General features: G+C 36.2%; 1 protein-coding gene across 1 annotated transcript in view; it reads right to left on the reverse strand.

Moving 5' to 3' along the window:
- Window positions 1-982: 982 nt before the first annotated feature.
- LOC117083048 (H(+)/Cl(-) exchange transporter 3-like) overlaps window positions 983-18,324 on the reverse strand; it is a 42,269-nt gene continuing 24,927 nt past the window's right edge. The window contains exons 9-11 of the mRNA XM_033210254.1: window positions 16,882-17,280; window positions 10,863-11,079; window positions 983-4,284 (exon numbers count right to left, since the gene is read on the reverse strand). Of these exons, the coding sequence (XP_033066145.1) occupies window positions 4,194-4,284; window positions 10,863-11,079; window positions 16,882-17,280 (707 nt within the window). The 3' untranslated portion in view covers window positions 983-4,193. The remainder of the gene's footprint in view (window positions 4,285-10,862; window positions 11,080-16,881; window positions 17,281-18,324) is intronic.

Below are 18,324 nucleotides of genomic sequence, written 5' to 3' on the forward strand. Positions count from 1 at the left end.
CACCTACACCCCCAACCTCTTTCCTTATCACTTTCTTCCCTCTCATCCCTCTCCAGCTAGTGACCCACTCAGTGTTCCTTGAACCTGGCAGGAGAATCCTTTGTATACAGCATTTTCCATTTTCTCTTCTTACATTTTTTCTCGCAGATAAACGTACTTCTCTTTCTGTAGGTTTCTGTTCAAATGCTTCCTTATCCCCGCTTTCCCTGATCACCCTCTATAAAAATGGGGTGGGTGCACACAGGCACACACCTTCACTTTTTGTCCATTAGAAAAACTATTACCATGAGGATTCTTGACCGATTTTGTATATTCTTAACAGTGTGCAGCACATAAAAATCATTTTTTAAAAATTGCTGAACTAATCCATATGTATCACCATCTGACATACTATAGATTTCTCTTCCTGCCGGAATGAAAACTTCAAGAACACAGAATAGTACCTGGCGCCCAGTAATTGTTAAATACTCAGAGAATATAAATGATCTACTCTGAACTTTTAGTGTGTTTATTTTTACTAAAAGCTTAATAGTAAAAGACCACATCTTACTCAAAGGTTGTTACTTACCACCCTCTTTTGGCAGTTCTATTAGCAAATGTCCAAGGTGATTTTTTAAAGACGTGTAAATAAATTGTTTTACCTCTTTTCATGCAAATAGCATAATTTTTCTTGCAAAAAGAAAAAAAAATCACTTTTGAAAGTGAGCTGAAATGATCAGTTTTCTGTAGATCTGCAGCTTTCACTGACAAACAGGGGCGCTAAACCACTGCTGGTGGTATGAACATCCTGCTGTCAATCCAGCATCTATCTACACTTCTATTGCTCCTTGCTTGCAAAGTGTAGAAATGCTTTGTAACCTGAGAGAAGCATTATAATTATTACCTTTTTGGGGCTCCCTGTGCCAGGCGTATCGGCCTACACTGCATAGGGCAGCAGTGAAGAGGGAGGGCTGTTACAGATATAATTAAAGGCCAAACCACACATTGTCATATAGATTTTAATAGATTTTCTGATTAACTCATCACAGTAATCATTTTTACTGTAATGATATGCAGCTTTACTACACTAGTATAAATAAAAACAGATAAATACAGCTCTAGGTAACATCACAGATTAACAAACTAAGCATTCTTTGTGAACCAAAACTGAAAACAATTATTAAGAAGAAGAGATGCTGACACCCTTGCCCATTCTCATCATACCTTCTCAAAAAGGGTATTCAAATAAGGCGCTACATTTATTATATTGGTAAATTAATTTGCCAATTAGCCAGGCACAACAATTTCATGGTCTCCACTATTTCATCATTTGGTTGAAAAGGAGACACACCTCAATGTATGAAAAAGAAAATGGAACAGATAACACCAAAGAAAACCACTGAATGCATTAAAAATACGGCACTTTTCCTGTATTTTAGCAGTAAGACACGCTAGGGATAGAAATACACCAAAAAAGAAAATTAATGCTTTAATTAATATCCACTCTGAAATGTCAGTCTCTGAAGCAAGATGGGCAATGAAAGGAGGAGCAGAAATAAAAGAGAGAAATATGGAAAATAAACTCCATGTGAAGTTTTATGAAGCTATCTGCAAAGAAACCGATTTCTCCTTTGAAGGCTTGTAACTCGAGACAATCAATTATCCAGCAGCCATGCTGAGGAGTTCATAGTCTAGCAATACCTTGCACAGAGGCAAATACACTTAAGACAAGTTGGAGATATACAGAACTATCATTTAGAAATGATTTTAGTCTGGATGGCCCAAAAAACTTTGAAAGGGCTATGAAGAAAACTTGAAGTCTATCAAAGGAGGGAAGTAATAAGGACTAATCTTAGGCAGACAGCACAGCTCAGGATGTTTCCCAAAATCCTGAAAATTTTGCTCAACTTTCAATCCTCATGATTATATGGCTTCATGATCTTATAAGTCTTCAGGACCTTACAGATCTTAATAGGTATATTATAATTAAGAACTAGGAAGTGAAGAATCACTTTCAAAATGTAAAAACAGCTCATTGCCAGTTGTGTTTCAGAAAATGTCTGTCTAAGCCAGGCGCAGTGGCTCAAGCCTGTAATTCCACCACTCTGGGAGGCTTACACAGGCAGACTGCTTGAGCTGAGGAGTTGAGACCAGCCTGGGCAACATGACAAAACCCCATCTCTACTAAAAATACAAAAAAAGTAGCTGGGCATGGTGGCGCATGCCTGTAGTCCCAGCTACTTGGGTGGCTGAGGCGGGAGGATCACTTGAGCCCAGGTGGTCAACCCTGCAGTGAGCCAAGACCATGCCCCACTGCACTCCAGCCAAAGAAAAGACAAAAATAAAATGTCTGCTTGCAAAAACTTCATTTTCCTATCAAAAATGCATAATTACTGAATATTTAGGCCAGTCCTTTGAGTAAACTGCCTTTGCCAATGTGAATTAAGACTGTGATTAAAACAGACAATTCCAAAAACAAAAATCCCAAATATACTCCAGTGCATTTTAACTCATCCTGCAAAAAATGTCCAAACCATCATTGACCACTTCAAATATGGATGTGACCTAGCTCGAGATTCAAAGGTTATTTTCATATTAAAATTTTAACTGCTATCTTTGCAATTCTATTGTTTTCAAATTTTTTGTTTAATTTTTTTTTTTTTAAGAAGGTAAACACTAACTTTTGGTTTTATTCTCCAAAGTAATGTAGTTTTTTCAGTTTTCCAGTTAATGTAGTTTTTCAACTTTCCAGTTAATGTAGTTTTTCAACTTTCCAGTTAATGGGTCAAAATGGACAGGTCAGAAGACATAATCCTGAGGATGGCAGTGAAAGATCAGAGAAAGGTTTATGTACACACTGGATCACAGAGAGAGAACCACAACCTCTTTTTAAACCTTTGTTCCCACTGTAAACTTTGTTCATATCTCCATATTTGTAAGTCTGAGTTATTCTATAAAAATCACATTAAAAAGGTAAAATTACTTAAGTGCAATATTAACTGATCTGTATTTTATAAATTTTAATCCATAAAAATATAATAAGAATGGTAAATTTTTAAATGTATTTTAAGAAAAAAAATATACATTTAGTGCAAGTTATGAATTACATTTCTTCTTCAGTGTCAGCCATGTGATACCTTGAGAAAAGAAAAGAATGACTGATCTAATTTCAATTTTAAAAATTCCAGTGTTTTAACATGCAATTAATACCCGATACAGCTTAAACAGAATACTTCCTTCTCTTTACTGTCAAAGCAGCAGCATTTTGTTTAATTATGCTGAACAGCACTTGTATATCATAGTAGTTTTAGAAATAGAAAATTTGCATAAGACCAGGTCACATTATCCATAAAGTCTGAGAGGAAAACAAAAAAGAAAACTGTTTATCCTTTAAAACAAGCTTCACTGTTTTCGGTTTTGAGCCACATGGCACACAATGAGAGACTTCGTTCACGCTTCCTTCGAGATTTTACCTGTTTGATCAACCTTTGCTGTGGTGCATGTGTACTGTTCCAAGCGTTTAGTGATGGTACAAACTACATGGTTAATGGCACAAGAAACACTCCCTTCTTGTGATGAAACCTCAGTAAAATCACAGTACATCTCAATATGAGAAAGGACTGCTTCAAAAGGGTACACCGATTTAAAGAGGCTTTGTTACAGCTCAGGAGAGAGAGAGAGAGAAATAAAGGCTCTTCTGGAATGTAGAAAGGTAATGCTTAACTATACAATTCATGAATTAAACAGAACAGTTTTGATTTAAAAAAAAGGGCAAGACCTTGCAGTTTTATAGATGGCTCAATTCAAAGTAATCCCTCCAGAAATAGGGACTGATAATGTGTCTTTGCAATGTTGGAGCAACAGGCCAGGTGCTCGAGGACTCTGCTGTCATCTCTGTTGAGGCGCAAGCCTGCACTATCAGGCACATCCTCAGCTGAATGCATCCAGTGCAGAACAATAGGAGTTGATAGGCTGCTTTCTGTTAGGCGGGAAATACCTCACTCCTTTCCTTCTCTCTCCTTTCCCTCCCCAAACAACTCCTCCATTCCACCAGCATTATTTGCAAACCACGTTGCAAAAACCCGGCTTTTATATTTCCTTTCTTTTTTTGTAAAGGAGGAAAAAAAAGTAGACGACTCCCTCGGGTTAAAGAGTTGTGCTATTCAACAAATAAACTTCCTCTTCTGTTTCTTCTCTCTCCTCATCTATGAGATTCAGTTGAACATTATTGAAGCGGGGTCTTGGTTTGCCGTCTGGGCCATATGCCGGAGGATATCTTTTTTTGTTATAATGCCAAGGAGGCGCCTGAAAGGAATAACAGAAGACTCCCATGAAATAAAAGGGAAAATAAAAGCAGAAGCTAAATCTATAGCTAAATCCATTTTGTTGACAGGAATAGAGCAAAGCAAGCAGCCTGATTTTGTATTTCCAAAAAGTACTTTATTGGTAAAGGTATTAAAATTATCCAGCAACCATCCTTTGGTATAAAAAGTTACTATGGTCACTAATAGTATGACAGCCTTTCCACTGAGAGTCTGAGGACTGCATGCCTCAATGAAGCACAGCTATTTTGATTAATGTATGCCAACAAAAAAGTAACAAAAAATGGATGGATGTATGAATACAAAATGATACTGATCCCATTTGAGAAGGAAAATTGATTGCCATCACATTAAGAAAGCAAAAATGATGACCAAATCCTCTCAATACTTTCTCTATTTATTTATTTATTTATTTATTTATTTATTTAGACAGATCTGTAGCCCAGGCTGGAGTGCAATGGCACAATCTCAGCTCACTGCAACCTCCGCCTCCTGGGTTCCGGTTCAAGCAATTCTCCTGCCTCAGCCTCCCAAGTAGCTGGGATTACAGGCACGCGCCACCATGCCCCGCGTATTTTCAGTAAAGACAGGGTTTCACCATGTTGGCCAGACTGGTCTTGAACTCCTGACCTTGTGATCCATCCGGCTCGGCCTCCCAAAGTGCTGGGATTACAGGCGTAAGCCACTGCGCCTGGCCACTTTCCCTTTTTTTTAACCAAAATTAACCAATTTTTCAAAGATAATTTAAGGATTGCCCACTTGTATCAGAATCTTCATGAAAGCACATACTATTGAGATAAAATGTATATAAAATGGTCAACACAGAACATCAATCCCAAACATCAGAGCCCCAAGAACAAAGCTATAAAAGAACCCAAGTTTCTAGGACACTTATCAGTGTTTTCCTTTTTTGATTTAGGCCAGAAAAGTTAAGATACAGTGCTTTTATGAAAGTCTTAGTTGTTAATGCTTACATTAAAAGATAGGTGAAAAATCAGAAAGCAGTCCTAAAAGATTATTACAGGTGAAGCAGAAAGCGGAATGAATGAGTTGCTACGATAATATTCTGGTTAGTAGTTTTTAAAAAAAGGATGCATGAAACACTTGTGAAATATTAGCATACAACAGGAATACATAATCAGTTGTGCAATTAAGCAAACTGGGACAAGTTTCATATAGGTATGACAATTGCAGGGCAAAATAATTTCAGGCACTAATTGCTAAAGCCAGACACTTTTTATGTTATGCAGTAAGATAATTCAAATTTGTAGTCATGAAACCACTAGGACATAAAGCCAGTTAAAATGAATGCATTTGACTCTAAAAGCTGCTTATAGCATTCTAGAAACATCATACAAAAGGGACACACACATAATCTAGGTACAATTCACTAATGAGATGGCAGGACACACATTGTGACTTTGAAGATATGCAGGGTATAGCAGAAAAAGAACTAATGCTATGATCACAAATAATATACACATTACACTCTAGGTAGTGTGCCCATTAAAAAATCAATTTAACTGAAAGCAATTCTAATTGCTAAGCTCCTTTAAAATCCTTTAGGAGCTTAGATTTACCATAGGACTACCACAAGATCAGAAAACATTAAAAAAAAAAAAAAGGGCTTGGGGGGATGGGTCAGACATTTTTAACCAGTCAGGAGTCTTCTGAGACCGGTGTAGCCACTGAGGTAGACAGATTTGCCATATTCACTTTAAGAATGTCCAATAATATTCACTTATTCCACTACCAAACTGTTTACAGTTCTGAAATTGTAATGAACGATTTGATGAGGTGTTACTTTTGCTTACTTTCTATAAATGGGATTTTACACATATCTAAATTTATCTTACAGATATATTTTATCAGATACAAATGTAATTGGCAGCATAGCAGGATATTTTGGTTCAGCAGATATCTGGGAAAGAGAGAACTCAACAGTTCACAAGTTTCATGCTTCCTGACTTCTAAGGTGTCTAATGAGGAGATCTGATATATCTAATCACCAAGGGTTCGACGTGCTGCTTTAGTTGCTCGAGATGCTCTAATATGTTCTTCTTTGTGATGATCCCCAAGACAATCCTGAAACAGATTATTATGCTAATAACTGTGTGAGAAATTAAATTAAAAGAGGTTCCAATCATAATGATAAAGAATGAGAGAAAAAATAAAAACATGAACCATAAGAATGAGTCTCATGAACCTTAGGAAATAAAAACAAAAATGGTTTAAAGTTCCAGGTTCCTTTTGCATAAATTCTACTGACTCTCAAAAATGACACAATACTAATCTTCAATATTAGTGGGTTATTTTTCTTTTTAAATTAAAAATAGTAATATGAAAGTTTGGAATGAAGATGACTACAAAGCAAAATACAAAATAAACTTAATATTGATACATAGCTATAGACCTCTGATATGTAGAGTTTCATTTACAATGTTCTTTCCTCAGAGGAAAATTTTTTTTAATTTCTATGATGTCACAACACAGCAGCTATCATCTGGATCTACCTTCACAAAAAGGTAGGAAAAGGCTGTGAGGAGACTTTAAAAATCCCGTGGATTTTACTATCATTTCAGATTCAAATGAAAGGCAATGTGCACTGAATAAATGATGCTGACCAAAAGAAGCACTCCCTAATGTTCAGGAGCTGTGACTGCCACTTCTTAAAGCAAGCTCATAAAATGTATTTATGATTAGGAATGAAAAGGACTTTCACTTTATGCATTTTTTTCCTAAATAACAATTGTTTCTCATTTAGCATGTCATTGTTATCACATCAAGCAAAGTAATGGACATAAATTCTCATAATGAGGATACGTGAAAATAATAAGATTGCTAATTAAAATAAAATTATGGTTACTGGTTTTATAATGGAAATTAATGTGGCAATATAAACAGTGAAAAAAAAAAAAAAACTTAAAAAAACTTTAATCTTTAAATTCCGGAAGCCCATCCAAAATACCCTTCAGGATGACTGGACATTTCCCTGATGATCTCATTAAGTCAACCTCCCTGTTAAACAGCCTTTGAACATTCAGACTTGAATGATGTCCCCAGGAGACTTCAAAGTAGGCTGTTCCTATAGCTATGTCCAGGTGTAAAATAGTTACTTAGCTTGATGGCTGGGGTGGGAGGCGGGGGAGCAGGAGGGCAGAGAATGGGAGGGACAGAAATGGCTTCTCTGCTCATGTTTTCTCATTATTACGTTAAAAATAACGTATAGATCCTTAAAAGTTCTCAGAGCATGGGAGCAACTTCCCCCTCCAAAAAAGCTCAGAAAATGCACTATATAAAATGAACATTCACTCATTCAACAGATGTTCTTCATCGACTAAACATTTGAGGTTTCCTTTTTTTAAGCCATCAATTCACTTTATTTTATTGTTGTAGTCAGGAAATGTGAAAATCTTGGCAATTAATTAAATATAACACCAATTTAATTCTTACTCATGCTTTTCTATCCAATTATACAGAATGATTAATTTCAGTTAGTATCATCTATATTGTAAACTCCACCAAATCACAAAATATACTATGAGGAAAATTACAAATGTATAAGGGCCCAGTGGCAAATGTTGAATTTTACAAAGTAATCTCTGTATTTATAAAGTAAAAGCCCTAAAAGAGGGAGAAACCTACATTAATGGAGAAGAGTGATTCGAGCATAAGTCCAGAGTGCTACTTAGTAATTTTACAGATTGGAAGGAAAATCAGTGCAAAATGTGGCTCATATAAAAATTTATTTGCTGTTTCCTTTTGGGCTAAAAACTAATGATGTAAGAGTTATCAGGGCATAACCCAGCATTTCCAAAGCATGTTCCAAGAAACACCAATTCCCATGAGTTCTTCTATATCCTTCCCTGCAACCCCAAAATAGCTGCATTTTCAAACAAGTCTGGAAAACCATGTATACTACTACCCGCGCCCGCATCTGGGAATCAAAGAATATCAACATATTATAAGTTCTGAGGAGTTCCATAGCAAAGAAACCTCAATTGTATTTAATCCAATACTTCCCAAACTCAGACAGTCACAAAATGTTTTTTTCTCAGCCACTCCTATTAACATCCTGCTAATTCCACCAAGATTAACTGATTTTGAAAAATTCTAAGTTAAAAAATAAAGTGCAGAAAATCAATAGCTAATTTAAATTTTTATAATTTACAAACATCTTTCCTTTTCATCTCTCTATTCTTTTTCTCCTTGCACCTAAGGAGATTTGTTATCTCTCTTCCTCCAAATAACTATTTTCCACTTCTAAAATGCAGTATGAAGTACACATCAATGATAGCTATGCAGAACTTCATGGTCTCCATTAAAAACCAGAAGATAAATCATTTCTTTTCTGGGTTTTAAATAATTTAAGTAAGAAAAAAACACTCGATTTCTTAACACACTTCAAACAAAATAAAGTTCCATGAGCCACTTCCCTAAATGATCTTTTCTTCCCATATATGTATCAATTTATTTTCCTTGACAGACAGAATAAGGAAAATATGATGAAAGCAATTAAATATATTCCCTTAGAAGAAAGTCCAACCCCTTCTTTCATATAGACAGGCAGGACCGGACAAAATTTTAATTAGCTATCCACCCCTCGCCCTACACACTTCGTTATTTTTACACTTTCTTTTAAACATTTTCCTTTCTAATATCTATGCTGCCAAATACCTGGGAATTAATCAACAAACTGAAATATGAAAATTAATCCCTAAAAGTTCTGTGATCATAGTTAACCATAACTCAATAGAATAACATTTGTATTTGTTAGTACACAAAAGAAAAAGCCATACCAGGAACAGAAAACAACTTGAAGCAAATAATAGTTTGTAACAACTCAGCTTAGGTTCCAATTGAGCCACTTAATAAATAAAAGGGCTCAAGGACAGCAAAGCTTTATGAAAAGTTACCCCATTTAGTACTGAGTTTTTAAACGTAAGGAACTTGGTGCCATTATGTATTCAAACAATATTACATAAAGAAAAATAGTAACAGTAATAATTTATGACATACATCTCTTCTCCAATCAGTATCTGTGGTATTTAATAATTCTAAACTCCCTGCCTTTAATGAAGGGCTTTATCTCTTTAATGATTTATTTCATATTCCAAAAGTTATTTTAATTAGCACAGTGAAAAACACTAAACATAGATCTAATTCTCTAATTTCATATTTCTATTCTTAACCCAATCTAATACATTGGCCAAGAAAATGTTTTAGTAGTTTAAGAAATCACAAAGAAAGAGAATTTCTGCCAGTCGCTTACAGCGCAACACAGCGGCAAGAGACTCGGTGTTCAAGTTGGGAAGGCAGTTTTATTCCCTGAACCAAGACTTGCTCACCATATGGCTTCGGGCAAATTATTGAAGCTTTTTGAGCTTTAATGACTACATCTGTAAAGTAGGGATGTAACTATCTACTTTGCAGAGGTCCCGCAAAGTTAAATGAGAAAATGCGAAGGTGTTCAATAAACAAATGTCCTTCCTTTTCTGTTCTTTTTTTCTCCTTTCTCTGGACAGGAGTCATGTATTCTGTCACCAATGTGTTTTCTACAACACATCAAAAAAAAAAAAAACTGCTATGATTCTCTAAGTGTTTAGTATTTCAGCCAGCTTTATGCTGTTCAGGATTAGCTATTCAGTTTATGCATAATCCAATACCCTCTGTTGTTCCTCTCTAGCCTTTCTGGTATTTGCCTTCAGATAAAACAACGTTCTTAAGTTCAACAAGAAAGAATATATGGCGGAAATAAAGGGTCCTAAAGAAAGAAGTGTGGAGAAACAGATCCGAGGTCCAGGAAAAGAGAGCAGTGGTGATGAAGTAGTGTATTTGCCAAATTAATTCTGCGCATTAAGGTCTCCACAACCCCCATGACATCTGTCTCTTTCCTATATTCCTGTCAATGGAGAAACACTGGCAGTTCATGTGTAAAAGGTGGAAAAATAAATTATCAATGTATACATTTTAAATACATGAGTATTTGTCTTTAGCAGTTATATAAATATAAAAGATTTGTGTATAGAGAAGGTAGACGAAAGGAAACAAAGCATTTGTTAAAGATTTTTAGCTAATTTACAAATTTCATTTAATTATATATTCTTTCCTTCATTACATGATAAATCAAATATTGGCTGAAAGAGTAAATAGCAAAATATCTAGAAACTTATTGTACTAGAAATTTATATACTAAAAATGAAACATTTACAAAAATAAAACAGGGTTTTGCAGTGCTCCATACAACTTAGGTCCACTCTTCCCCTAGGAAAAGAAGCACTCCAAGCTCAACATGCTTTCATGCTGGAGATCTTTCAGCACCTCTTTTCCAACTTCGAGGGATTATTTACAAATGTCACTGTTTGGTAAAGAGCAGGCAGATGACATCTTTCTTATTTTATAGTAAATGTGAAATTCGATTGATCCTGTATTTGTGAGTATACCATATGACACACTTTCCCACCTGGGAGCTGACTCACATGCTCCCCTAATAACTATATAGATTCCACTAAAAAGGATCCTACCTAGCAAGTGAACTGATTCCTGTGGTACCAGACTTACCCATTGTGAGTTACAAGGCACTGCCTCAGTCCCAGCTTTCGGAAAATATCCACCACAATCTCCATTGGGGTGTGGTCTGTCACTGTAAAAGGGCTCATGTCAAGAATGCTTCGAAGCTTCAATGGCCGAGGACTTTCTGCTGGAAGAGATGGGGTGTGCTGTGCAAAACACACCCGAGAACTGCCAACAATACCTTCTTGTTTTTTCCTGGCACTTTCTGAAAAGAGAGAGGAGACCAACACCTTAAAATTGATAAATTTTTAAGTAGGCAACCTGGTTATTCAGCAATAAAAAGAAACTAATGTATCCTATGACTTCTGATCCCTTCATTTTTTCCTATCTTCTCCTTAACCAAGAAAGGAGTCAACTGAAAAGCCACTTAGCAATTTTTTATATTTGATTGAATTAGAAGTCAACAATAATATATCATCTTCATGGAAAGAAAGTATTTTTTGGTAAAGTTATATCATTGTACACTTTTCTTTACTGAAGCTGTTTTCTAACTTGGGGGCTAAGGAAGTGGGTTTGGAATATGGGATTTTAAAACCTGCACAAATTCTGAGTGCAGTTTATTAAAGGAATCCATCATCAAATGAAGCCTGCCTCTGCTTCGTCTGCACTGGAGGTGGCACTAAAGAGAGTTTCATCCTTGCTTTGATTATGCTGCGTCCTCCATCCCTATGAATTAGCTGGTTCTTTTTCTTTTCTCATGTTAAAGTATAATTTTCTAGAAGAGTCATGAACATTACAGATGAGATGAAACTACAATTATGCACATAATGCACACAGACTGATTCTGGGGGGTTGTTTTCTTTGTAAAGGCTTTGTTAACTTCTCTCCAGTGTGCTCTGCTTCAAGTTCTTCTGTCCTGCTGCCTACTTCCACTCTACCGTTGAAAGAAAGAAAAAAAAAAATCTGAATGAAACTGGTGATTAAAAAAAAAGAAAGTCCTAGACAAGAAGTGGCAAAGACGGAGGAAAGTTCAGAGATCACACCACACGGAGAAGGAAACTCAATGAAGAGAATCTGAAAATAAAATAGTCATTCAGCTTTACGTTTCTACTTTGAGTTAGTATTAAAACTGAGTATATACAGATATGATATTTGTTATAGTGAAAATATTTTGGCCGGCCATGGTGGCTCAGGCTTGTAATCCTAACACTTTGGGAGGCCGAGGCAAGGAGGATCACATGAGCCCTAAAGTTCAAGATCAGCCTAGGCAACATAGAGAGACCTTGTTTCTACCAAAAAAAAAAAAAAAATTAGCTAGGCATGATGGGTGGTCCCAGCAAATTGGGAGGCTGAGGCGGAAAGATCACTTGAGCCCAGAAGTTCAGGGCTGCTAAGTAAGCCATGATCATGCCACTGCACTCCAGCCTGGGTGACAAAGCGAGACTCTGTCTCAAAAAGAAAAATTATTATTTTGAACACGAATTTTACTACAAAACTATTTAAGCCATAATAAGCATCAGTCCTAAATTGAGAAGCAGATATTACTGCAAACAATGCACTGCTTTTTACTCCTTTTGAACACTACAGCCTTCTTAACTATGTTCTAACACATTTGAGTAGGAAGGCACTAAGTAAAGCCCCAGCAACTAGTACTTACTCGACCACCTTAAAAGCATGATCAGGCCGGGCGCAGGAGCTCACGCCTGTAATCCCAGCACTTTGGGAGGCCAAGGCGGGCACATCAACGGAGGTCAGGAGTTCAAGACCAGCCTGGCCAACGTGGTGAAACCCTGTCTCTACTAAAAATACAAAATTAGCCAGCATGGTGGTGCATGCCTGTAATCCCAGCTGAGGTAGGAGAATCGCTTGAATCTGGGAGGTGGAGGTTGCAGCGAGCCGAGGCCACGCCATTGCACTCCAGTCCGGGCAACAAGAGTGAAACTCTGTTTCAAAAACAAAAAGATCATGGCATAGAAAAGAAGTCCATTAGCAACTGACATAAATGATTTTTGAAAAATACCCATTAAGTTGCTTTAAGCTCATAACAATCCGACTAACAACTGAATGCTGTCTGACAACTGAATAGTGGAATGTAAAACTACTAGAAGTATCATTAATGGATTCACAAAATAAGATGTAAAGTGTGACATCAATAGTATAAAATGTGGATGGGGGAGTAAAACTCTATAATTTTTGTATGCAACTTTAGTTAAGTTGTCACAAGAAATATACAGTCAAATTCAGAATGCTCTAAAACTACAATGGGGTTTGTAAATCATTTCTAACTCTAGTATAAATGCTGAAAGACAAAAGAATTAAAATAACTACAGCAGGCCAGGTACCGTGGCACGTGTCTGTAATCCCAGCTGCTCCAGAGGTTGAGGAGAGGGGATTGCTGAAGCCCAGGAGTTCGAGTCTACCCTAGGCAACACAGAAGACCTCATCTCTAAAAAACTAATAACTATAGCTAAAATAATTCATTAATAGATATACAAAATAAAAAGACGTGAAGTGTGATATTAAATAGAATAACATTCTGAATTAAAACTAACCCCAATTATCAATCTTAAACACCAACAAAATAACAAACATTATATCATCAATGAAATTATACTGATTTAAACATTTAATAACAAAATACATAATTTTAGAAATTTTTAAAAAATTATTTAATGGAAAGTTTCTCCATATACAAAGTACCAGAAGTGAACATTCAATCTCTTTGACTTAAATTTGTCATTTAAAAAATAACACTTTTCGCCAGGTGTGGTGGCTCACACTTGTAATCCCAGTACTTCAGGAGGCTGAGGCAGGTGGATCATTTGAACCCAGGAGCTTGAGACCAGCCTGGGACATGGCAAAACCTTGTCTATACAAGAAATACAAAATTTAGCCAGTCACGGTGGTGTGTGGCTGTAGTCCTAGCTAATCAGCAGAGTGAAGTGATCACCTGATGCTGGGGAAGTCGAGGCTGAAGTGAGCCAAGATCGTGCCACTGCATTCCGGCCTGAGAAACAGGGTGAGATGCTGTCTCAAAAAAATAAATTACTTTTAATCTTTCATTTCATTTGGAAATCGTTAAGGAGAGGGATTTTAGATACTCTCCACACACACAAAAAAATCTGAGTTAATTAGCCTGATTTAATCATTCCACAATATATACATGACATAAACATATAATTTTTATCAATTAAAAATAAATAAAATGTAAAAAACAAGTATTACTTTTACATAAATACAGTTTTTTCATTTGTTTTTAGAGACAGGGTCTCACTCTGGACTCTAGGGTCCCAGGGATCCTCCTGCATCAACGTTCCCGGTAGCTAGGACTACAGGTGGCACCACCACACTCAGCCAATTTTTTTTTTGGTGGAGACCGAGGTCTTGCTATGTTACCCAAGCTGGGCTTGATCTCCTAGTGCCAAACAAACCTCCCACCCTGGCCTCCCATTTAAAAATATTTTGATGCTATTCATTCAAGGGCCTTTGAAATAAAGAACATTACAATTTTCATTTTCTTCATTTTTAAAAGAATATTTTTGGTGCTGTTCATTCAAGGGTCTCTGAAACAGAGAACAACATTAGTTTTTATTTTCTGATATAATTCAGGCTTTTTTTTTTTTTTTTTTTTTTTTGAGACAGGGTCTTGCTGTGTCACCCAGGCTGGAGTGCAGTGGTGCGATCTTGGCTCACTGCAACCTCCGCCTCCCAGGTTCAAGTGATTCTCCTGCCTCAGCCTCCCAAGTAGCTGGAATTACAGGCATGCACCACCACACCCATGTATTTTTTGGATTTTAGTAGTAGAGGTAGGATTTCACCACGTTGGTCAGGCTGGTCTCAGACTCCTGGCCTCAAGTGATCCACCGGCTTCAGCTTGCCAAAGTGCCGTTATCACAGGCATGAGCCAACACACATGGCCTCAGACATTTGTTTTAAAAGTCTCAGCATTCCTGTTGTAATGGCCCTAAGTAATCTGAGACATCTCATTTGGATTTAATACTTTACAACATTCTGCTTTAGTATGAAACAGGGGAATCGATCTAGTTTAGCATATTTCAACCATCTTATTTTATGAGACAGCATGGAAATTTTTTTGTCCTTCAATAAAGTATTTATCATTATATAATTATATTCTATAACTATATATAATACATACATTTTAAATTTATATAGAGACCTGTACACTAGGTTTTCTATATATAACCTAAATATAATGTAATTATGTTAATACTTATATAATTATATAATTATATATAATTATACAAAATATTTACATACATAATTTTCACATATAGATATGTACTTTAATATAGATATAGAGGATATATATATCTCTCCCATATAAAAATTACATATATAAACATACGTAATTTTAAATTTATATACATATATAAAACATAGTATACAGGCATGTTTTTCCCAGTTAAAAATTAAACTGGGAAAAATTACAGTTAAAAATTAAAACTTTACAAAAACATACATGAGTAAAACATTTAAGGTTTGCTTAAAAAGTCATGTGACTAACATTTCTGATGACATGGCTTGACACCTCACCTACAGAAAGTACCCTCATTCCCTTAAACCAACATTATCTCCTATCTCAATATTCTCTCTCTCAAGACAGTGACGAAACTTTAAAAACTACATCCACACAATCAGTGGGATAATGAATAGTTCTTAATTTCCACACTTTAAAAACCTGCCTGGCCTTTTCCCCCTAAATTTCTATGTAAATACCAAAATTCTGACCTCCTTTTTCTTTTCTTTGACTGGCTACTAGTAAAAACTAGAGAATGGGAATCTTAAACAATGAAATTATTTTCTGACTAGATCTAGCCACGGTAATGGCTAAAAAACTAAAATGCTTGAATGGAGCCAAGCATGACAAAATACTTTGTCATCAGCTCTGGCAACTACTATTATTAGCTAAGTAAAATTTAGAATGATGGGATTGCTAGGCCTTGAAAAATCCTTCCAAAGCTGTAGCCTGTTCCCAAACTGAACAAGCTGTTCTCTATAGGACCTTTTTTCTTTTCCTTTCTTTTCTCTCTCTCTGCCTAATGGTTCTTAAAAATTAAAGACTTTCCAGTTTGATTTGAGAAACACTCCCCCATATACACTGTCTGGTTGTGTGCCATTCAAATGGCACAAAAATTATTTTTAAATCCTTTTGCAATGGCCACAGGGGTAAGCTGGAAGGGAGATGATATGCTCACAGGAATGACCTTTCAGACAGACCAAAGGCTTGACACTTTCATTCAGGGTCCGGTACTAAAAACTGGGGAGTAACAAAGCAATGGCTTGATGTACCTATCCTCAGTCACTTTTTAGCGGTTGGAGGAAGAGATATAAGATTGCACCAAAAAAAAATTAAGTCTTAATGGCCTCCTCATCAATACTGCAAGACTATAAGGTAAAGAAAAAAACAAATTTTAGAGAAACACAACTGTAGAAAGTTTATCTCCAAGAAATATACTATGGCTAATACCTTTAACCAGTACTTTCAGGAAAGTCTGCATAAAACACAACAGGACTGATACATTATACTTTTTCAACCTGGCATTTGGTCAGAAATAAAAATCTCAGTGATAGTCACTTTAAATTATTTATTATAAATTAATATTATAATCCTAACTCCGAAGACTGATAAAGCAAAACACTGTTAATCTAATATAAAAGAGACTGATAAAGATGAGATTTTCAATAACTTGTATTCCAATAAGCCAACTTTATTAAATACAAGAATGTATTTGACTGAATGCATTTAGCCAAGGTCTTACATGGTATTTTGAATAACCAAAATCAACTATCAAGGCTTATCAGAGTGGGAAAAGAATCTGACTCCAATTTCTGGTACAATGCCAGATCAAAAGATAAAACTGTATTTAGCGGAAAACCATCCACTGAAGCATACCTTCCTTTCCTAAAGAACAGAAGATTTTAAGGGACATAAAATAACATCCCTTGCCCCCACAAATCCAACCCATTAAATGTTACTGCTTATTGCTTTCCTTTCGTCCAGAAATCCATCTCATATATACATATATATATATTTTTGAAAGGGTACCTATTGCAATTGTCAGGTCTCTTCTGAGGGCAAATCCCACTAATCTCTGAGATTCTTTCGACATGATGACCGGAAATCCATTGTAGCTGGTTTCATTAATCATGTTTTCTATATCATCCACTGTCATATTGTCCTGTGTCAGGACAGCTAAGGGAGGATCGTTCCTTCGAGGTCTCATGACGTCAGCAGCCAGGGTGGTATGAGTGAATTCTTCTTTTGCATCCAAGAAAGGGTACCCGTTTAATCGGATGTGCGCTTCATAAATGCCTTCCCTGCCAAAGGCATCTCCAACCCATTTACTAGTCATGACTGCAGCCATAAGGGGAACAATATATTCCAAGCCTCCAGTAAGCTCAAAAACAATAACCACCAGGGAGACAGTCATTCTTGTCACACCACCTGAAAAAAGTAAGCACCCACTGGTCAGGAAGGACAGGATCCTCATCATTACCTTTTATTAGAATTTTTGCACTAGGCAGTTAAAACCAAATGGCAAATATAACTCAGTCACGGAAAAGCATATCATCTAAAACTGCTACTCCTCTTTTAGGACAATAATCACTACTTTTAATAAAATCTAGAGAAACACCAATTTTCTTTGTTTATAACAGAGAAGACTATTAAAATAACATTTAAAAAACCTGTTTATTTCACATTTTAAAAAATCAAAGCTTATCAACTAAAACAATTTTGCCATTTTGGTTTACTGCTGTAACAAAGACATAATTTAAGCCTTATACAAGCTTATTATTCTAATTATTAAGGAATTTGGTAAAGGACATCATGGTTTTCTTTGCTACAATCTACAAATTAAACTCATATATGGGTAGAATGTTAATATAATAAATTTCTCCTCTAAATTTTTTTTCAAAAAGAGTAAAATACTTTGATGCCTTTGATTTACATTAACGATGCAAGTAATATCCACCCACAGAAAACTATCTGGGCCAGGCGCAGTGGCTCATGCCTGTAATCTCAGCACTTTGGGAGGCCAAGGCAGGAAGATCACTTAAGTCCAGGAGTTTGAGATCAGCCTGGGCAATACAGTGAGACCCTGTCTTTACAAAAATAAAAACTAAAAAAAGTAGCCAGGCATGCTGGTGTATATTTGTAGTCCCAGCTACTTGGACGCTGAGGTGGGAGGCTCGTTTGGGCCAGGGGCTTGAGGCCGCAGTGAGCTGTGATCACACTACTTATGGGATTCTCACTGTTATCAACTCAGTCCAAGCCCTCATGACTTTATTCCTTTTTTACTTTGTATTTTTTAAGATTTGGGGTCTCACTCAGTTGCCCAGGTTGGTCTCAAACTCCTGGGCTCCCATGATCCTCCCACCTCAGCCTCTCCAGTAGCTGGCATTACACACATGTGTCATCATGCCTGGCTATTCCTTAATTATAATACCATTTTCTCTGACCTCCTTGACTCCAGGCCCCATTACCACA

Source organism: Trachypithecus francoisi, unplaced genomic scaffold, assembly GCF_009764315.1.
Source record: "Trachypithecus francoisi isolate TF-2019V2 unplaced genomic scaffold, Tfra_2.0 Contig00280, whole genome shotgun sequence".
NCBI classification, from domain to species: Eukaryota; Metazoa; Chordata; class Mammalia; order Primates; family Cercopithecidae; genus Trachypithecus; species Trachypithecus francoisi.